At 56.8% G+C, this 17,318-nt stretch overlaps 2 protein-coding genes across 2 annotated transcripts; one reads left to right on the top strand and one right to left on the bottom strand.

Annotated features, from left to right (window-relative positions):
* Window positions 1-1,904: 1,904 nt before the first annotated feature.
* CPNE6 (copine 6) lies at window positions 1,905-6,693 on the top strand. Its single transcript, XM_079913580.1, has 15 exons — window positions 1,905-2,087; window positions 2,514-2,693; window positions 3,047-3,121; window positions 3,273-3,347; window positions 3,507-3,590; window positions 3,681-3,770; window positions 4,143-4,247; window positions 4,472-4,558; window positions 4,797-4,856; window positions 5,122-5,255; window positions 5,332-5,386; window positions 5,479-5,530; window positions 5,860-5,993; window positions 6,106-6,342; window positions 6,541-6,693. Exons 1-15 carry the CDS (start codon window positions 1,920-1,922, stop codon window positions 6,676-6,678), a joined length of 1,674 nt encoding a protein of 557 aa, XP_079769706.1. The 5' UTR covers window positions 1,905-1,919; the 3' UTR covers window positions 6,679-6,693.
* A 3,438-nt stretch (window positions 6,694-10,131) lies between these two features.
* On the bottom strand, window positions 10,132-11,799 carry NRL (neural retina leucine zipper; the record flags this gene model as incomplete). Its single annotated transcript, XM_079911934.1, is given in 3 exon segments — window positions 10,132-10,157; window positions 10,160-10,463; window positions 11,401-11,799. Coding segments are annotated over 3 exon segments (711 nt in total). The 5' UTR covers window positions 11,782-11,799.
* Window positions 11,800-17,318: the final 5,519 nt, after the last annotated feature.

Raw genomic sequence — 17,318 nt, 5'->3', positions numbered from 1 at the left:
CTGTCGTATTCGGGTTGGTTGGCGTGAATGAGAGTATGTTGTGTGTGACAAGTATAGCCCAGTGTTCTTTTCTATATGACTGTGAATGTCCTTAGCAAATGTGATACAGAGAGTGTTGTGAGACCGGGTGTGTTTCCCTATGTGTATGCGTAGGGCTGTAACTGTCATGGTGTCACAGTGAGTTTATGTGCTGGCACCTGTTTGTGTCAAGATACGTGTGAGCCTGTGAGTCGTGTGTGCATATGTCTCCATCATTTCCCGGTGTGAATGTGTGTGCGTGCACGCACCACCGCAACGTGTGCATCTCTGTGATGCGGGGTGTGGGTGTGGCATGAAGGGGAGGATGTGTGTCACTGTCTGCAGGGGTCCTGCGTCTGAGCCACCCCCAGCCCGCCCTCCTCCTCCTCCGGCTCTGTGGCTCCTCCTAGGCAGTGGCCCTGCCCCTCCCCTCTTCTCCCTCCCAACCGGTCTGTGCGGGGGGAGCTGGTGCTGCGGCCCCCCCCACCCCTCCCCATCCAGGCCCCATAAATAGCTGCAGAGCCGGAGCCGGAGCCTGCGCCAGCGGCTGGAACACCAAAGGAGTCAGGGCCAGGGCCAGAGAGCTGGAGAGAGGAGCCCCCGCCTAGAGCCCAGGTGAGCCCACCCTTCCTCCCTAGCCCAGCCCCAGCCCGGTCCAGCCTGGCCCAGTCTCCATAACAACATCGCCCCCAGCCTCCAGAGAGGTCTCTAGTCCTGCCCAATACCCTCACCATCACATGCCCCTGCCCAACTCAGGGGACCTGTGAGAGCTGGGAGACTTGTGGCTGGAATGCAGAGGACCCCTTCAACTCAGACCCTCCCTCACGTCTCCAGAAAGGCACACGCTGTGGGGAGGGGGGGACCCAGCCAGGGAAGGGTCCCAGTTCTGAGGGAGGTAGGGGAACTGTCACACCCTCCTGAAGACCGACACCCGACTAGGGGACAGACACGGGGTGGGGGCATTCAGACACACCAACGGACACTCGCTGGGGAAGCACGACATGGGATCAGACAGCCTCACCCTGAGATGTGGACAGACAAAGATAGATGGATGGCCCCGCCATGAACTCAGGCCAGCGGACCCCTGCCTGCTGCTGCCCGAAGCTTAGTGCCTCTGCTGGGGGAGGGTGGCGTGCGTGCATCCCACGGGCAGCATGGAGGGGGCCGAGGCTCCCCAAAAATCCTGTCGCTAAGAGACAGTGCCAGTGCTGCCAAGAAGTGTGAGAACAGGGGAGGTGGGGAGGAAAGCCAGCGTTGTCATAGTGGGAGCCACTGCCAGGAACCTGGAGGAGATTTCAGCAGGGACTGGGCTCTGCTTCTCACTCTGCAAGCCCACCATCCCTCCCTTTCCGTCAGCCAACCAGAAGGTGAGTCGGGGGAGGTGGATGGGGACAGCCCCGGAGGGTACCTTCCAATCTGCCTCCTCCTGCCCATTGCAGCCTCCATTCCTGACCATCCTCTTCAGACTGCCAGGGACCCCTTGCCCCAGTTTAGCTCCTTTGAGCCAAGACTGAGTGCAGCGCTGACTCAGACATCAGTCAGGAAATAGCAGAAGGTGCTGAGGTAGCAGAAAGTGTAGATCAATTGATGGCCGCGGAGCAAGGCTGCCAGGAACCCCCCCCCAGCCCTCTAGCCCTCTCCAGCCCCATCCACGCATATGAGGCCAGCAGGGGTGACAGGAGCACTGGACTGTGCAGGAGTGGAGGGCTCGGGTCCTCCACCCTCGCCAGCTCAGTGCTCAGGGGAAGCTGAGCGAGGTCACTGGGAAGCAGGTCCATGAGATGCCAGGGCCTCAGGGAGAAGGGCAAAGGGGTGGGGCCGTGGCTCCCAGAGACAGACCCCGCCCCTGGCAGGGGTTCCCCTTCCAGTGTCCAGGCCATCTGCTCTGTCCCCACAGTGACATGTCCAACCCGGAGATGGCATGGGTGCCTGAGCCCCCAGCCATGACGCTGGGGGCCTCGAGAGTGGAGTTGCGGGTGTCCTGCCACGGCCTCCTAGACCGAGACACGCTCACCAAGCCCCACCCCTGCGTGCTGCTCAAGCTCCACTCCGATGAGCAGTGGGTGGAGGTGAGAGCGGCTGGGATCTCCTTCACTCACCTCCGGGACTGAGAGGGAGGAGGCTGGTGGGGGCAGTGACAGCCTCGTGGGGGACTGTCAGGACTCCCAGGGGCCTCTTCCAGGCTGTGTGGGTAACCCCGCGGATGGGGATGCCATCGTTACGCACACAGACCGTTTTACAGATTCCAAAGCCCACAGAGTCCCACTGGGTCCTGAGATCGCCCCCGAAGTCAGTGGCACCGCTCCCAAATATGACAGCCCCAGCGGGCTGATGGTCCTGGGGGCTGGCAACACCCTGAGCTTGGGGTTCAGCCCAGGGAGAGAAGAGCTAGTCGCTGGGGTGCGGAAGCCTGAGGAAGGCAGGCAAGCCCGGGGCGGTCCAGGGCAAGGCAAAGCAGCCCAGGTTCCCAGAGGACACGCTCCCCTCTGCCGCAGGTGGAGCGCACAGAGGTGCTGCGCTCCTGCTCCAGCCCTGTCTTCTCCCGGGTGCTGGCCCTCGAGTACTTCTTTGAGGAGAAGCAGCCCCTGCAGTTCCACGTGTTTGATGCCGAGGACGGAGCCACCAGCCCCCGCAATGACACCTTCCTCGGCTCTACCGAGTGCACCTTGGGCCAGGTCTGCATTCCCACCCCACCCCCACCCCCACCCCCATCGCTCTGCCTCTGGAAGCCAACAGACAGAGGATAAGCTCTGGAGCTAGTTCAGTCGGGGCTTGGACCCCGTCTCCACCATTCACCAGCTGTGCAGCCTTGGGCTAGATATTTAACCTCTCTGAGTCTTAGTTTCCTCATCTAAACAATGCGGGTCACAGTGCCTACCCGTTAAGGTTGCTGTGGAAATTAAGTCCAATCCTAGCCCAAGCGCAGCCCCTGTGAGAGCTCAAAGGGCCCTTATTACCCTGTCCCTTGTACCCTGGCCAAAGCAGGTGGGGGTGTCACAGCTGGGCCCCCCTCCACCTCCATCCCTAGGTTGTGTCACAGACCAAGGTCACTAAGCCGCTGCTCCTGAAGAATGGGAAGAACGCGGGCAAGTCCACCATCACGGTAGGCAAAGTCACCTGTACTCACCCTCGGGCAGGGCATTCAATGCCCCTGCATGGACATCCATGGTGACATCATGGCTAGCTCCCACCTAAGGGAAAGGGCCTTGTGGGAGTGGGTTGGGGGAATCCCATCATTTGTGTCCGCCTTGCAGATCGTGGCCGAAGAGGTATCTGGCACCAATGACTATGTGCAGCTCACCTTCAGAGCCCACAAGCTGGACAACAAGGTTGGAAACCCAGAGTCCAGGTCCCCATCTCTACTGTTAGGGAGCCTAGCCCCCCTGCTCAGGACAAATCCCAGGTCCCAGCTCTGCTCCCTTCTTGGTGTTAGCCACCTCCCCCTCAGACCTCACCAGGCTCATGGACGCTTTCCCCCGTGTCCCCAGGATCTGTTCAGCAAGTCTGACCCTTTCATGGAGATCTATAAGACCAATGGGGACCAGAGCGACCAGCTGGTCTGGAGGACAGAGGTTGGTGCCTGGGGCTGGGAGGAAGGAAGGAGGAAGGGCAGAGCAGGGGAAACTAGATCAGGGGTGACCAGCTCTCTGTGCCTCTTCAAGGTGGTGAAGAACAATCTGAACCCCAGCTGGGAGCCGTTCCGTCTGTCCCTGCACTCGCTGTGCAGCTGCGATGTCCACCGGCCTCTCAAGGTGAGGCCCCTGCAAACAAGGGTGGCCCGTTGGAGCATCCGGCCTCTGCCGGAGACCGTTCCCCCACCCTCACCCCCACCCCCGAGTGTGCAAGCCCCTCCCTCTCCCCCATGTGATACCCCTTCCCGCTGCGGGTAAAGAACCAGTCACAGCTCAATGTTCCTATGTGTGTGCCTTCTAGCAGAGGCCAAAGTCCCTGCCGGACTGAGACAAAGGATGAAGTTCAGCAAGTGGCTTCTCTAGGCAGGTTGAGGACATCTGTTTGGGCCTAGTGACTGTTGGGCCCCTACCACCCTGAGTCCCTCTCCTGCCCCCAGGAACCTCTGCAAAGCCTCCCCGACCCTGACCGCCCCACCCCCCTTGCCTTCTCAGTTCCTGGTGTATGACTATGACTCCAGTGGGAAGCATGACTTCATCGGCGAGTTCACCAGCACCTTCCAGGAGATGCAGGAAGGAACAGCAAACCCTGGGCAGGAGGTGCCACAAAGACCCTCAGCCAGAACCCCACCAAGATCCCTGGGAGAATCCCGAGGGTGATGCTGAAGAGCCCCCCCTCACGTGATAGGAGGTGGAGAGGGTGGAAAGCCCTGGGCTCAGCCTGAGGACTGAGCCATGGCGGTCTCACTCTGGGAGGCTCCACTGGAAGGGGGAGGAAGGGTCACGTGATGTGACCCTGGGCTTGTGGGGTATGTGGGGTCTAGATGCAGTGGGACTGTATCAACCCCAAGTACCGGGACAAGAAGAAGAATTACAAGAGCTCAGGGACCGTAGTGCTGGCCCAATGCACGGTAAATTCCAGTGTCCGCCTCAAGCCCTGCCCCACCCCGACCCCCGAGGCAACCTCAGATTCAACCCTGCCCTCATTTCAAAGATCATTTCTCTGCTCCTGGGAACTGAGAACCCTTGCCCTATCCACCACCAACTTCAACCTCAAAAACTCTGGCCCCTCCCTTTCTGCTGCAGAAGCCCCACCCAGCTTCCTCCTCAAGGGACCATCCCTCCACCTTACTCCCCCCTTCCCACCAGGTGGAGAAGGTGCACACCTTCCTGGATTACATCATGGGCGGCTGCCAGATCAACTTCACGGTAAAGGCCCAGGGGACGGGGACATGGCCAAGAGGGAGGGGCTAGGCCCACAGTGAACAGAAAGAGCTCAGAATCCCCACTGCCCCTCCTTGGACCTCTCATGAGCCTTAGCGTGGTCAGCTTGTTCCCCTCACCCGACTCTATGATGAGACTACCGGTGGGCTTGTTTAGATTCACCTTAGGCCTCCCTACAGGCCCTAGCTCTGGCCCAGCCTCTCTGTTGGCGCTCACGGATGCACCATAACAATTTCCCCATCTCCACCAGGTGGCCATTGACTTCACCGCCTCCAACGGGGACCCGAGGAGCAGCCAGTCCCTGCACTGCCTGAGCCCCCGCCAGCCCAACCACTACCTGCAGGCCCTGCGTGCAGTGGGAGGCATCTGCCAGGACTACGACAGGTAGCAGGAGGTCAGGGTGTTGGACAGGCAGGGACGCCTTGCCCAATGGGCCCCCACAGACTTTTCTTCTCCCCAGTGACAAACGGTTCCCAGCGTTTGGCTTTGGGGCTCGAATCCCCCCCAACTTTGAGGTAGGCTGGGTGCGAGGGGAAGGGAGCAGATGTTGGGAGGGTCAGACGAGAAGGAAAAACATGCCCTGGCTGGCCTCACCCTACCCTCACAGGTGTCCCATGACTTTGCTATCAACTTTGACCCGGAAAATCCTGAGTGTGAAGGTAAGAGAGGAGATTCCCACCAGCCCCGCCTCCCTGCATGCAGCTTGCCTACTCCTGTACACCCCATGCAGGAGCACAGACTCCATTCCCCTGGGCCCTGCTCCCAGCCCCTTCACCCATCCAACACCCGCCTTCATTTGGTAAGACTTCCAGCCCCTGGCCCAGTATCTGCCCACCCAACTCTGCCAGCACCTGGACCGTCCAACTCTCCTGCTTAGTGAAGAACTTGGTGGCAGGGCAGTCCTCAGACAGAGAAGCACCTCCTTGCTTTAAGCGGGTTCAGGAAGGGCTCCCGCTAATCTCTGCCCTCCTCACCTCTTTGCCCACAGAGATCTCGGGGGTCATCACCTCCTATCGCCGTTGCCTGCCCCAGATCCAGCTCTATGGCCCCACCAACGTGGCCCCCATCATTAACCGCGTGGCGGCGCCAGCCCAGCGGGAGCAGAGCACTGGCCAAGCCACGGTGAGGAGCCCCAGCTGAAGCGGGCAACCTGGTGTCCTCGGGTGAGGCCCGGGCTTGGGGCCGGTGCCAAGGCCGCAGAGCTGACCCTTCCTCCCCCTCTGCCTGCCCTCAGAAGTACTCGGTGCTGCTCGTGCTCACGGACGGTGTGGTGAGCGACATGGCTGAGACCCGCGCCGCCATCGTGCGCGCCTCCCGCCTGCCCATGTCCATCATCATCGTGGGCGTGGGCAACGCCGATTTCTCCGACATGCGGCTGCTGGACGGCGATGACGGTCCCTTGCGCTGCCCCCGAGGGGTGCCCGCAGCTCGCGACATCGTCCAGTTCGTGCCCTTCCGGGACTTCAAGGACGTGAGTGCCCGGAGGCCCCTCCCTGCTGAAGGACTCCTCAGCTCCTCCTGCCGCCCAAATCTGACCAGTCTCTCTCACTTGATTGATGTCCTGCGAAGGACGCTGGAGCTCAGCCGGCCACCCGAAGCCCCGCCTCTTACCTGAGCCCCTCCTTCCCCCACTCTCCCGCCCCTAACCACACCCCCGTCCCCATCCCAGGCCGCACCCTCTGCGCTAGCTAAGTGCGTCCTGGCCGAGGTGCCCCGGCAGGTGGTGGAGTACTACGCCAGCCAGGGCATCAGCCCCGGGCCTCCCAGGTCCTGCACGCCAGCCACGACGCCCAGCCCTAGCCTGTGACAGCCGACAACCGGACCGACACTCCCTCAGTCTCTCAGTGAGTCCTGGGACGCTAGCGGGGTGGATCTTGGTGGAGTCCATCTCGGCTGGGTGTGGTGCAGACGAGGGTGCTTATGACTATCCCATTCTCCCCCAGGTGCCTGTCCTGACCCTTGTGACTCAAGTGACCGGTGCCTCTCCCTCTTGGACCAGCTGTGTCCCCTGGGTCCTGGAAGTGAGTGGTGAGCCCTGCGCCATCTCTCCAGGCCCCATACCCCTCAGCCTTGTGGCCCCTCAGTGACTTTCTTCAGTGATCCTGACTTTCTGGCCGTTAATAAAGGGAACCACTCCTAGCACCTCAGCCTCTACCCATCATGCCTCAGATGCCCGTTGGGCAGTCCATAGCACCCTGCATACACCATTAAGAAATGAGGACCAGCACGTTTTGAATTCTGAGCCAGAGCTCCCCAGACAGCCTGGTGGCTCTGCAGTTTCACCCCAACTATGTGCCAGTGAGGTCTGAGGAGTCCCTACCGTCACCTCCCAACCCCAGGGGGGCCCAGGCCCCCTGGGGGTTAATTACCAGAGATAGAGGGGTAATAAGGGGCTGTCAAGGGGGCAAGTTGATGCCCTCTTAAGCTGTCTTCAGAGAAGCCCAGCTGAGCCCCCCAGGGGCTGAACTCCAGCCCTCACACAGCTGTGAGGCAGCCTGAGAAGGGGCGGGAGGGATGGGGTGCAGGACTGAAGGAGGGCAGCAGGTCTGCTAGCGAATTATGAATACAGAGGGGGTACCTAAGGTCTTTGCAGCCTGGTTTTCCTGGTGTGTGAATGTGTGTGTGTGTGTGTGTGTGTATGTGTGTGTGTGTGTGTGTGTGTGTGTGTGTGTGTGTGTGTGTGTTCATGCTTTGCATATCCCTGACTCTCCAGAGTGTGGCCTTTAGTGGTTCAGAAGTCCAGCTGTGTACAGTTGTTGTTGTTTTTTTTTTGGCCGCACCTTACGCTTGTGGAATCTTAGTTCCCTGACCAGGGGCTGAACCCGGGCCCCCGCAGTGAAATCTCTGAGTCCTAACCACTGGACCGCCAGGGAACTCCCTGTGTACTCTTAATAACATTGACAACAATAGCAAACATTGCCATTTAGCATGTGTGAAGCTTTGTACTTAGTGTGTTTTAAATGCGTTCACTCTCACTAGGTAGTTACCATTATTTTCCCCATTTTCCTGACAAAGCAAATGAAGCTCGATTGAAGCTCACCCATATGGTCAAAGAAGAACTGGTAAGCCTGGAACCTGAGTCCAGGCCCATCTGACTAAAGGATCCACATTTAATCATGAGTGTGCAACTTCTGTTTGAGGTGAATCCGTGTGACCCTCAGCTTGTGACCCAAGTGTGTGTAAACATGGCCCAGTTGTGTGTACGGGTGGAGGTGCGTATGGATGGGCGTCTCTGCCCATATGTGTGCCGTGCAGAGCCTCAGCCAGTTAAGGAAGGCAGGCAAGAGCAGTAGTGTGTCTGGATCACAGCTGTAGAGAGCAGGTGAGGATCTGAGGGATATCCAGAGTGAGGGAAGAAGAGCTGGGCTCCTAGAAGGACCTTCCCTGCCCCAGCCTCTCCCTTCAACGATGCACGTGGAAGGGGATGGAGGAGGAGAGGCTAAAGGTGCCGTGAGCCACTCAGAGAGAGAAGCCAGAGTCAAAGAGGGTGGCCAGTAGCCAGTAGTGGGAAAGGGAGAGAAGAGAAAGAAATCCTGGTGGAGACAGAGGAAAGGACTCCCATGGCAGTCTCCTGAGTGGAGGAGGGACGAGCTTGGCTAGAGGAGGGGGAGGAGGGAACAAGAACGGGGATGGGAAGAGACAGCTGGGGAGGGGGTGGGTAGAGGGGGCAGAAAGGAAGAGAGACATATGGGAGCCTCTTCCCCCACACCCAACTCCTTCTCCCCATTTATTATTTCCCTTAGAGGACCTACAACAGAGGCTGCTCCCAGGTAACTGCTCCCAGCCCAATGCCTCTGTTCTGCCCAGAGCCCCCACCCACTCTCTCTGTAGGCTGCTGAACTAGAGGGCTGGGTTACCATGGCAACTGTGAGCCGCCAGGATAGCCACAGGCAGGCCTGGCCGGGTCACTACTGTTCCTGGGCTTCTATGCAGTGGAGGTGGGAGGGGGAGGCTCCATCTGGCCCAATCCCCACCCCTCCCCCCCATTTCCATTGGGGCTTCAGAACTGAGATGCTGCACTCCGCCCAGGTGGGGGCTATCCAGCCTCTCTCCTTCTCCCTCTCCCTCTCTTTCTCTCTGTCATACACACACACACACAGACACACACAGACACACACACACACACAGGCCTGGAGCAAGGATATAGAATAAACACTTCTTAAATTGCAAGAACATCTAGCCAATAGCGTACAGTTGTGCCTAGACTTCAAGTTTAATTCACAAAAGCTGCATTCTCTCAGCTCCTTGTCAGGCTGGGGGAAGTCTCACCTCAGCCCTCAGAGAGACAGGAGGGAGCAGGGGCACCCTATGCAGGTCTGGAGGCCAAGGCAGCATGGAGGGAGCAACAGAGGACCAGTGCATGGGCCTATGCTGCCGTCAGCAAGCTGGAGCAGGACGGAAAGTCCCTTTGGTGAGGCTGAATTCGGGGCTTCTTGGGGAGACCACTGGGGCTCCCACACTAAGGAGAGGCCAGAACTGGAAAGGTGTCAGAAGTCATCCAATTCACATGAGGATTAGATGAGGTAATCGAGACCCAGGGAGCAAGTGATTTGCTCAAGGTGACTGCGAGGTATCCTGTGGCAGAGCTGAGACTAGCAGCCCTGGCTTCAGACTCCTGCCCAGGGTTCTCTCCCAGCCCACACCAACCACCCCCAGAGCTCCTCAGGCCTTTGCTGCTCTGGGCCCTGGAGGCCACGCGCTTTCTGCAAGAAAGCCTCTTGAATAGAGTTCCTGGTCTGTCTTGATATTGGGAATTGAGATCTTGAAAATGCAGTAGTCCTCAAATGGGGAGGTTACAAGCCTTGGAATGAAAACATAGCCTCATTGCTAATTACCACCTTAGTGCACTACAGGTTGAAAACCTTGAATTAAAATCTAAGCTGAGCCGGGAGCTGCACCATTCCCTCACCTCCCATTCACTGTGCATCATCCACACCTCCTTGCGCCCCGCCCCCCCCCCAAGTGCCTGGCACTGACTCCTGCAGACTTCAGTGACCTGGTCATGTAGAGTGGAGCAGAAGGTGAAGGGTTTCTGTGCACGTCCTGCGTGAGGGAAGGGGACCTCTCTTCCAGAAAATGACCGGCATCTAACCTCAGAGCATGCCTTGAGGGTCCAGGAAGTTTGGGGGTATTTGTGTGGTCACCCAAAGGAGTGTCTGGCACCAGAAGGCGCTCAGTAACCATCTAGTGAATGGTACAGCCGCCTCCCGGGTGGTGCGCGCCGCCCGCCCACCGACTCCACCACTCCGCGGCCAGTGGCTCAGAGGAAGAAGGGGGCGTGGCCTCTGGCCCTGGGCCACTCGGGGCCAGCCGGTCACAGCGAGCCTTGTAGAGGTCGCGCTCCCTGGCCAGGCGGGCCACCTCGGCCCGCAGCGCGTCCAGCTGGGCGGCCAGGCGGGCGCGCTCGGCCTCCAGCCCGCGCCGCTGTTGTAGCCGCTTGGAGCGACAGGCCTGCGCGTACCCGCGGTTCTTCAGCGTGCGGCGCCTCTGCTTCAGCCGCAGCGCCTCGTCGCGCCCGCAGCCCCGCAGCTGCCGGTTTAGCTCCCGCACAGACATCGACACCAGCGCCGCGTCCGAAAACCGCTCGGCCAGCTGCAGAGGGAACGGGCAGAGCCCGAGTCAGCGCCGGCTCCCGCCCTGCTCCAAGCTCGGGTGGCCCCGCCCACCCAGCCCCGCCCTCGGGAATGCTCCGCCCCCGGCTCCCACCTTTACCTGAATGTGCGCCTTCCCCTGAATCTGTCCCGCAGTCTAGATCCCGTTCCAGGTCCCAACACGCCCTCCCCTGCCCCGCACCCCCGCCACGGGTCCCCGACCCCTTTGGGTGGTCCCTGCGTGTCCCACCCACCGTCGGGCGAGCCAGTCGCGCCCCTGAACCCCACATTGACCTAGAGGGGTCATGAGCATCCGGCTCCTGGCCCACGTGTGTCCCGTGGGCTCGGGCCGGACAGACCCTTCCCCTCCAACACACCTCGCTCCCCTGTCCTGAAGGCTGCAACCCTGTGACCCTCAAAGGATTTGGATTACATCTTAATGCCCTCAACACCCCTGTCTGTGTCTATAATTAATAGGATGAGTCCCAATCCTTCCTGAGAAGGTTGGGGGCTGGGGCAGCACGAAGTGTTGAAAAGGCCAACTTCACTCCGGTTCCTACAGTCTCAGCTCTGCTCCATTCCACGCACAACCCTTTCCGTGGTTCCCCAGACTGAGTATCTATATACCTCCCTTAATCAACCATTCCTGACGCCCTTTAATTCTCAGCTCTCCCCTTTTGGTCGATCCTCTTCTAACCTTGTCTTCTCCCTCTTCCTCCTGATTCAGCCTACTCATTTCTCTCTATTTGGAAAAAAGAAAAAAAGAAGGGCCAGAAAACAGTTTTCTCTATCTGATATCTTTTAAAAGTCCTTCTTCCCTTCTCCTGTCCTCTACCCCTTTCCCAATAGGTAACCCTCTCCGGGGACTCTCCTTCCTCTCTGGGCTGGCCTCCTCCCTCACCCTACCCACCCCCCGGACCAGCTCGCTGATCACTCACCTGGGCATGCTGGGCTCCGGTCTCCTCTGGGCTCCCTGGGTAGTAGGTGTGGGGCCCTTCAACAGGGACTGGGCCCTGACCCTGCAGCAGCTCCACGGCCTCCTCAGGACTCAGACCCAGCACCTCCCCAGCCCCCAACTGCTGTTGCAGGGTGGCCAGCCAGTACAGCTCCTCCAGGCCTGGCCGGGTGCCCTCGGTGGCCCCCACAGTGCCCGGCTCACTGAAGGTGGGTGATGGAGGCACTGAGCTGTAGGGTGTGGAGCCCAGTGAGGCTGTCGGGGGGCCAGATCTCCCCTCCAAGGGTTCCCGCTTTACCTCAAACTTCATTAAGTCAAAGTCATTGACATATTCCATGGCCAGGGGACTGGGAGGCAGTGCCATTCTGGGGCTGGATTAGGAGGGGTGCACCTGCAAAAAAGGGGGACAGGTTTGGAGCACCTGGAGGCTGCCTGCCAGCCTCCTTGACCAAAATCCGCTTCCCCCAAAGCCCAAGTGCCCTGGGGACAGAGTTCTGGAAAGCTGGGGTGATGGCGCAGCCTGCTCCCTGCACAGTCACCTCCGGGCTGAGGGACAACTTATTAGGTGGCAGGGGCTCCTGACCAGGGGGAAAGCAGCTTAAAGCCTGAGTGAAGAAGAGGATAGCAGAGCCTCTGGCCCACTGGTGCCTCTGGGATCTACGAAAAACAGGAAGACTGTGGCAGCACTCCCAACTCTAGTGCTGGGACATGCTGAGCGTCTCTGTCATCTCAAGAGGCATCATTTCATTTCCAAGCAATTAAAAAATGTTGCTTAATTAACTGTGACAGAGTATGTGTATATTTTAGGGCAATGGAAAGGCACACATGCTGTGGATTTTAAAATAGATGGATAACATGCTGTAATCTCTCTCTCTCTCTCAGAACACCCAGGCCAATGCCTTGCACATAGTAGACCCTCAATGCACATTCATTCTATGGATTAATCAATGAATCCCTTTTCTAGAAGCAAGAGACTTTTCAAGAATCAGTTCTAGAAAGATCAGGACAGAGTGGTGACCATCTTTCCCCAAGTCTAATCTCTCCAAGGGAAACCAACCGAGACTGGTTTTCCTCCTTCCATCCAGGACCTGCGATGTTGTATGAACTTGAGCAGGTCACCTTCCCCTTCTGACCCTCTCGTTTCCCCTTCTGTTCAAGGAAGGTAGTTAGACTTTAACATTTCTCAGAGAGTGTTCTGGGAAACATGAAGTCTGAGACATATCCAAGAAGGGGTCCATGTGCAAATCATTCTTAGAAATGCTGTCTCCCATCCCTGTGAGCCTCTTGCAGGTTCACAGAGCACCGCAGCATAGTAATCTGAGCAGTCCTTCGGTAAACCATCTGTTCAACTTCAACAGTGTCCCAAACTTATGTCACCCAGGAATCCTCCTCCCTGTTATCAACCACGGAGCATGTGCCCACCTGAGTCACCTCTGGCTAGGTGACCTTGGAGAACCTTCCCAGCCTGGAAGTCCCAAGCTTGAGCCCAACTCCCAGTTCCAACAGCCCCAGGAGGGACAAGGCAGAGAGTGCTCCTCCCCAGGGCTTAGAGTCTGCTCCATCTCGATGTCCAAACCTAGGTAACCCACTCTCCAACCACATCTCAGGCCCCCAGGTTCTGCCCAGAGAGGTGGCAGGAAGGACAGGTCCTCTCTCTCTTCCTGTCCCAGGTGTTGCCCTATCTATTGAGCCCCTCACCCTTGAGAAGGCAGAGGGGATGGGAACAAAAACACAAATTGAAGGAATTGGTCTTTGGCAGGGAGGAGAAGGTGAGACATAGAGAGAGGTGTCCAGAAAGAATTGGATGAAAAGCTAAGTGAGGAGGGCTGTTTATCTTTCTGATGTGATAGCAGTGAGGGACATAAAGCCAGTCAGGGTGGGAGTAGAGCAGGGGACAGAAGTGTGAAGATTCCTGAAAACAAACAACAGAAAGCAGACAGCAGGTGTCAGAGGAGGGGGCTCTAGGTGAGAGGCCTGGCACCCAAGTAGGCCTCAGACATACTCACTTTAGGGATGGCAGAGATGATTGGTCAGTGTCAAAGCCAGGCAGGCACAACTTCCCCAGAGACTGGAGGCCCCATTGAGCAGGGCCTGGTGCCTCTGTGCTCAGAACAAGGGGCTGTGGGCACACAGCCCACTGGGTACTCTTAAAGGGCCAGCTCTCTGAGGTCATCCATGGTTCTCAGGCCTCCAACCAATGAGGTAAGGGGATCATTTGCATATCTCATTGGCCTGAGGGGTTGCAGGAAATGAGAGGAGAGGACAAGTCTGCCTGTTCTCAAGGAAGGCAAGGGGGCGTCTTCCCCAACAAAGCATCTCACTGATGGTCTGACTCACCATTCTCAGTTCCCCAGTACAGAGTGCCACATTGGCCCCTGCCGGCACCCTCATGAGGACACAACCCTCAGCCCTTGGTGACTGAAAGCCCGGGACTGGAAAAGAGGGCCAGACAAGCTTCCAGCACCTTTACCCTCCAAGGCTCCGCAGCATCCTGTGGGTGTTTTAGGGGAGTATTAAGCTTTCCTAAGCCCACTCTCACCTGGCCTGTTGGGTCTGTTTCCTGTTTTCAGGAACGTTCACATTTCTGCTCCCTGCCTCATTCCCACCTTATCTGGCCTCATGCCCCTCACGGTTATGGCATCAGAAAGATAAACAACCCTCCAGGACTTGCCCATCCTAGTCTCAGCCTCTCTAATTCCTGAGGACCCAGCCCCAGGACAGGCAGGCCAGCTTGGGTTCAGGAGCAGAAGGGGGAATGAGGAACCCTTTTCCTTCCTTCCAGGACACCTCGGGACACTGAAATCCAATCACCACCAATCCATCACAGACACTTTTGTAACTGTCCTCATTTGCCCTCTGCTTCCCCTCACCTTTTCCTTGTGTGTGTCTCTGTCCCTCTTTCTTCCTCTCTCACTCCTCCTGGTTCCCAGATGGCTGGGGGGTGACCTACATTTTCAGCCTAATCCCCTAACACTTCTTAGAGCTATCATCCCCAAGTAGAAGTTGGAACAGAGATACTAGGAATTAGCCAAGGAGATGTTTAAACCTGTCTGAAGCTGTTTAAATAGGGTCTGTACTAGAATAGAACTCCAGGAGTTAAAAGCTATTTCCTACATTCTAAGGACATCCAAACACTCCCCTGGGGTTAACAGGTCCTCTTTCCCGACCCAGAGAGAGACCTGGGTGTCCATCAGCCCCAAGGATCAATGATAAAAATTAACCTGGTCCCAGCCTTAGATGTTAGGTAAAGAGCTGGTAGATTCAGATGATCTAAGACAGTGGTTCTCAGCCCGGGGTCCCCAGACCAGCAGCACCACCTGGGAACTTGCTAGAAATGCAGTTCTCTAGCCTCACCTCAAACTTACTGAATCAGACACTCTGGGGATGGGACCAAAAGAAATCTATGTTTTAATAAGCTCTCCAGGTAATTTTGATGAACACTGAAGTTTGAGAACCCCTGATCTACAGAGTGCTTATAGTCAACTCAGATTCCTTTGGTGTGTGTGTATGTGTGTGTTTGGTCTCTCCTTCCATACTCTCTACACACCTATACGAAGACCAACGTCAGAGGACATCTCTCTTCCCGCACTTGGCCTCCATTTTATAGAGCAGAGACCATTGACATCATTCAAGTGGAAAGGCTTCTCGGTGTGATTGCCTGAATCTAGTGCTGTTTTTGCAGAAGAATTGAAAAGCCCAAGGCCTAGGAACAAGGCCACAAAATGGGAATGGGGACCATGGAGACTAGAGCCCAACACATGCGCACAGAATGTGGTTCTAAGGTAAATACCCAGGAAAGAGACCTCAGAATTTCCCCGGTGAAGAAGGAATAGCAAGTGTTGACTGCAGCCCCTTTTGCAGGCCTGGTCTGGTCTAGCCAGACACTGGCCCCCCAGCAGCTGTCAGGTCTGCACTGATCCTCTTGTTTACTGGAGCGCTCAGAGGAGATGTGGGAGGGCTAAGCTGCTAATGGGCTGAAGGAGTCAGACTAAACAAGCTCAGGCGAGTTGAGCCACTCGGGGCTCAGACCAGGCACCACTGACCAGGGAAAGGAGTCTGAGGGGTGAGGGCTGGACCAGGGGAAAGGACCAAGGACACAGAGAGGAGAAGCACGTTGGTCAGTGAGGACCCAGGAAGTGGTTCATGGGTTTTCCTGGCAGGGGGGGACGCAGGCTGAGACTGACTGGCTCAAGGACATTTGGGGACAGAGAAATGGGGATGAAAAAGTTGAAACCAGGTGGACTCTGTGAAGGACAAACCAGAGGAAGAGAGGCAAGAAGACTTAGCTAAGGAGGCTGTAGGTGTAGACCTGGGAGAGAGGGCAGAACTAGTCAGGGGCTCCCCAGGAATCTGGATTGAGGGAGACAGAGGGACATAGGCACATGGAAGAGATGGGCAAAGGCCCATGGAGAACTAAAAGAGAGAAGAAAGCTTCTGGAAGGGGATCAAGAGGGAGTAAGAGGTGATGGGAACAAGTGACTAGAAGAGCAAAAGTGGTAGAAGAAGGGAGAGAGGAAAGTAAGATTGGGGACCGAGGGCTTCCCTGGTGGCGCAGCGGTTAAGAATCCGCCTGCCAATACAGGGGACATGGGTTCGAGCCCTGGCCCAGAAGATCCCACATGCTGCAGAGCAACTAAGCCCATGCGCCACCACTACTGAGCTTGCGCTCTGGAGCCCATGAGCCACAACTACTGAGCCCACGTGCCACAGCTACTGAAGCCCACGCACCTAGACTGTGCTCTGCAATAAGAGAAGCCACTGCAATGAGAAGCCAGCGCACCACAACGAAAAGTAGCCCCCACTCGTCGCAACCAGGCAAAGCCCGCGTACAGCAATGAAGACGCAACGCAGCCAAAAATAAAATTAAATAAATTAAATAAATTAAAAAAAAAAAAAAAGAAGATTGGGGACCGAGAACTAGAAACAAATACAGAAGAACAGACAGATAGATGGTCAGGCCATAGAGAAAGAGCAATGGACAAAGGACAAAAAGGTCAAAGGATATGGACAGAGGGATGCTGGATCATGGGGAGAGAGGGCCAGGCAGGTAAAGGGCCTGGAGAAGTGGGGTAGAAAACAAAGAGGAAGGAGAGGACGGGAGACAGAGTCAGTAATCCAGGATTCCATTCTCCTTTGTCTGCACCCCCATTTTTGCAGCCCCATACCACCCATTCTCATTTCTAGTTCTGGCTTATGGAATCCAGATCTTCAGTAATGGATTCAAATCCTCAAACCTCTTCCTGGTCTACCTCATACATTCATTCATTGGACAAATATTGATTAAACACCTACTACGCACCAGACACTGTGCTGGGCATTAGGGACACCTCAGTAAATCAGACTGACACCAGCCCTGTCTTCATGGAGCTTATAGACTGATGAACCAGAGAAAAGTCAATTTATTGCCCTTAGGCCCAGGCAGGAGTGGCCCGTGCCCTAAGCCCTGTGCTTTGAAAGGCTCCACTCTGGCCCTCTTCTGGCTGTGTCCCTTGGAGTGAGGGGTCCAGGCATCCCCTGCCCACACCCCAAACCCCTTCTGGACCACACTCCAGATACTTAGGAATTCCTTGTCCAAAGATCCCCAAGCCCACTTCTAGGGCCCACATGGACCTCTTTCCTGGGTTTGCCCTCCCGAGGGTAGATCACACTACTTGTACACACATTTCTAGACCCAGTGGGTGGCCAAGGGGTGGCTGTTTGCCGGAGGCTGTGTACAGAATTGGGATGTATAGACAGGAGGTCCACATGCATGCACATGAGGTGTAGAAGTAGAATATGGTGTCAGAGGTGGGAAAAGAAGTGAGCCCGAAGACCAGTGGCTGAAAGCTGCTTCTCTCCACACCACCACATTCTGCTGTGGAATCTTGAGGATTCCAAACAAAATCCAAATTTGAACCAAAT

The sequence above is a fragment of the Stenella coeruleoalba genome (assembly GCF_951394435.1).
Source record: "Stenella coeruleoalba genome assembly, chromosome: 2".
Classification (NCBI taxonomy): Eukaryota; Metazoa; Chordata; class Mammalia; order Artiodactyla; family Delphinidae; genus Stenella; species Stenella coeruleoalba.
This window is presented reverse-complemented; position numbering and strand designations above follow the sequence as displayed.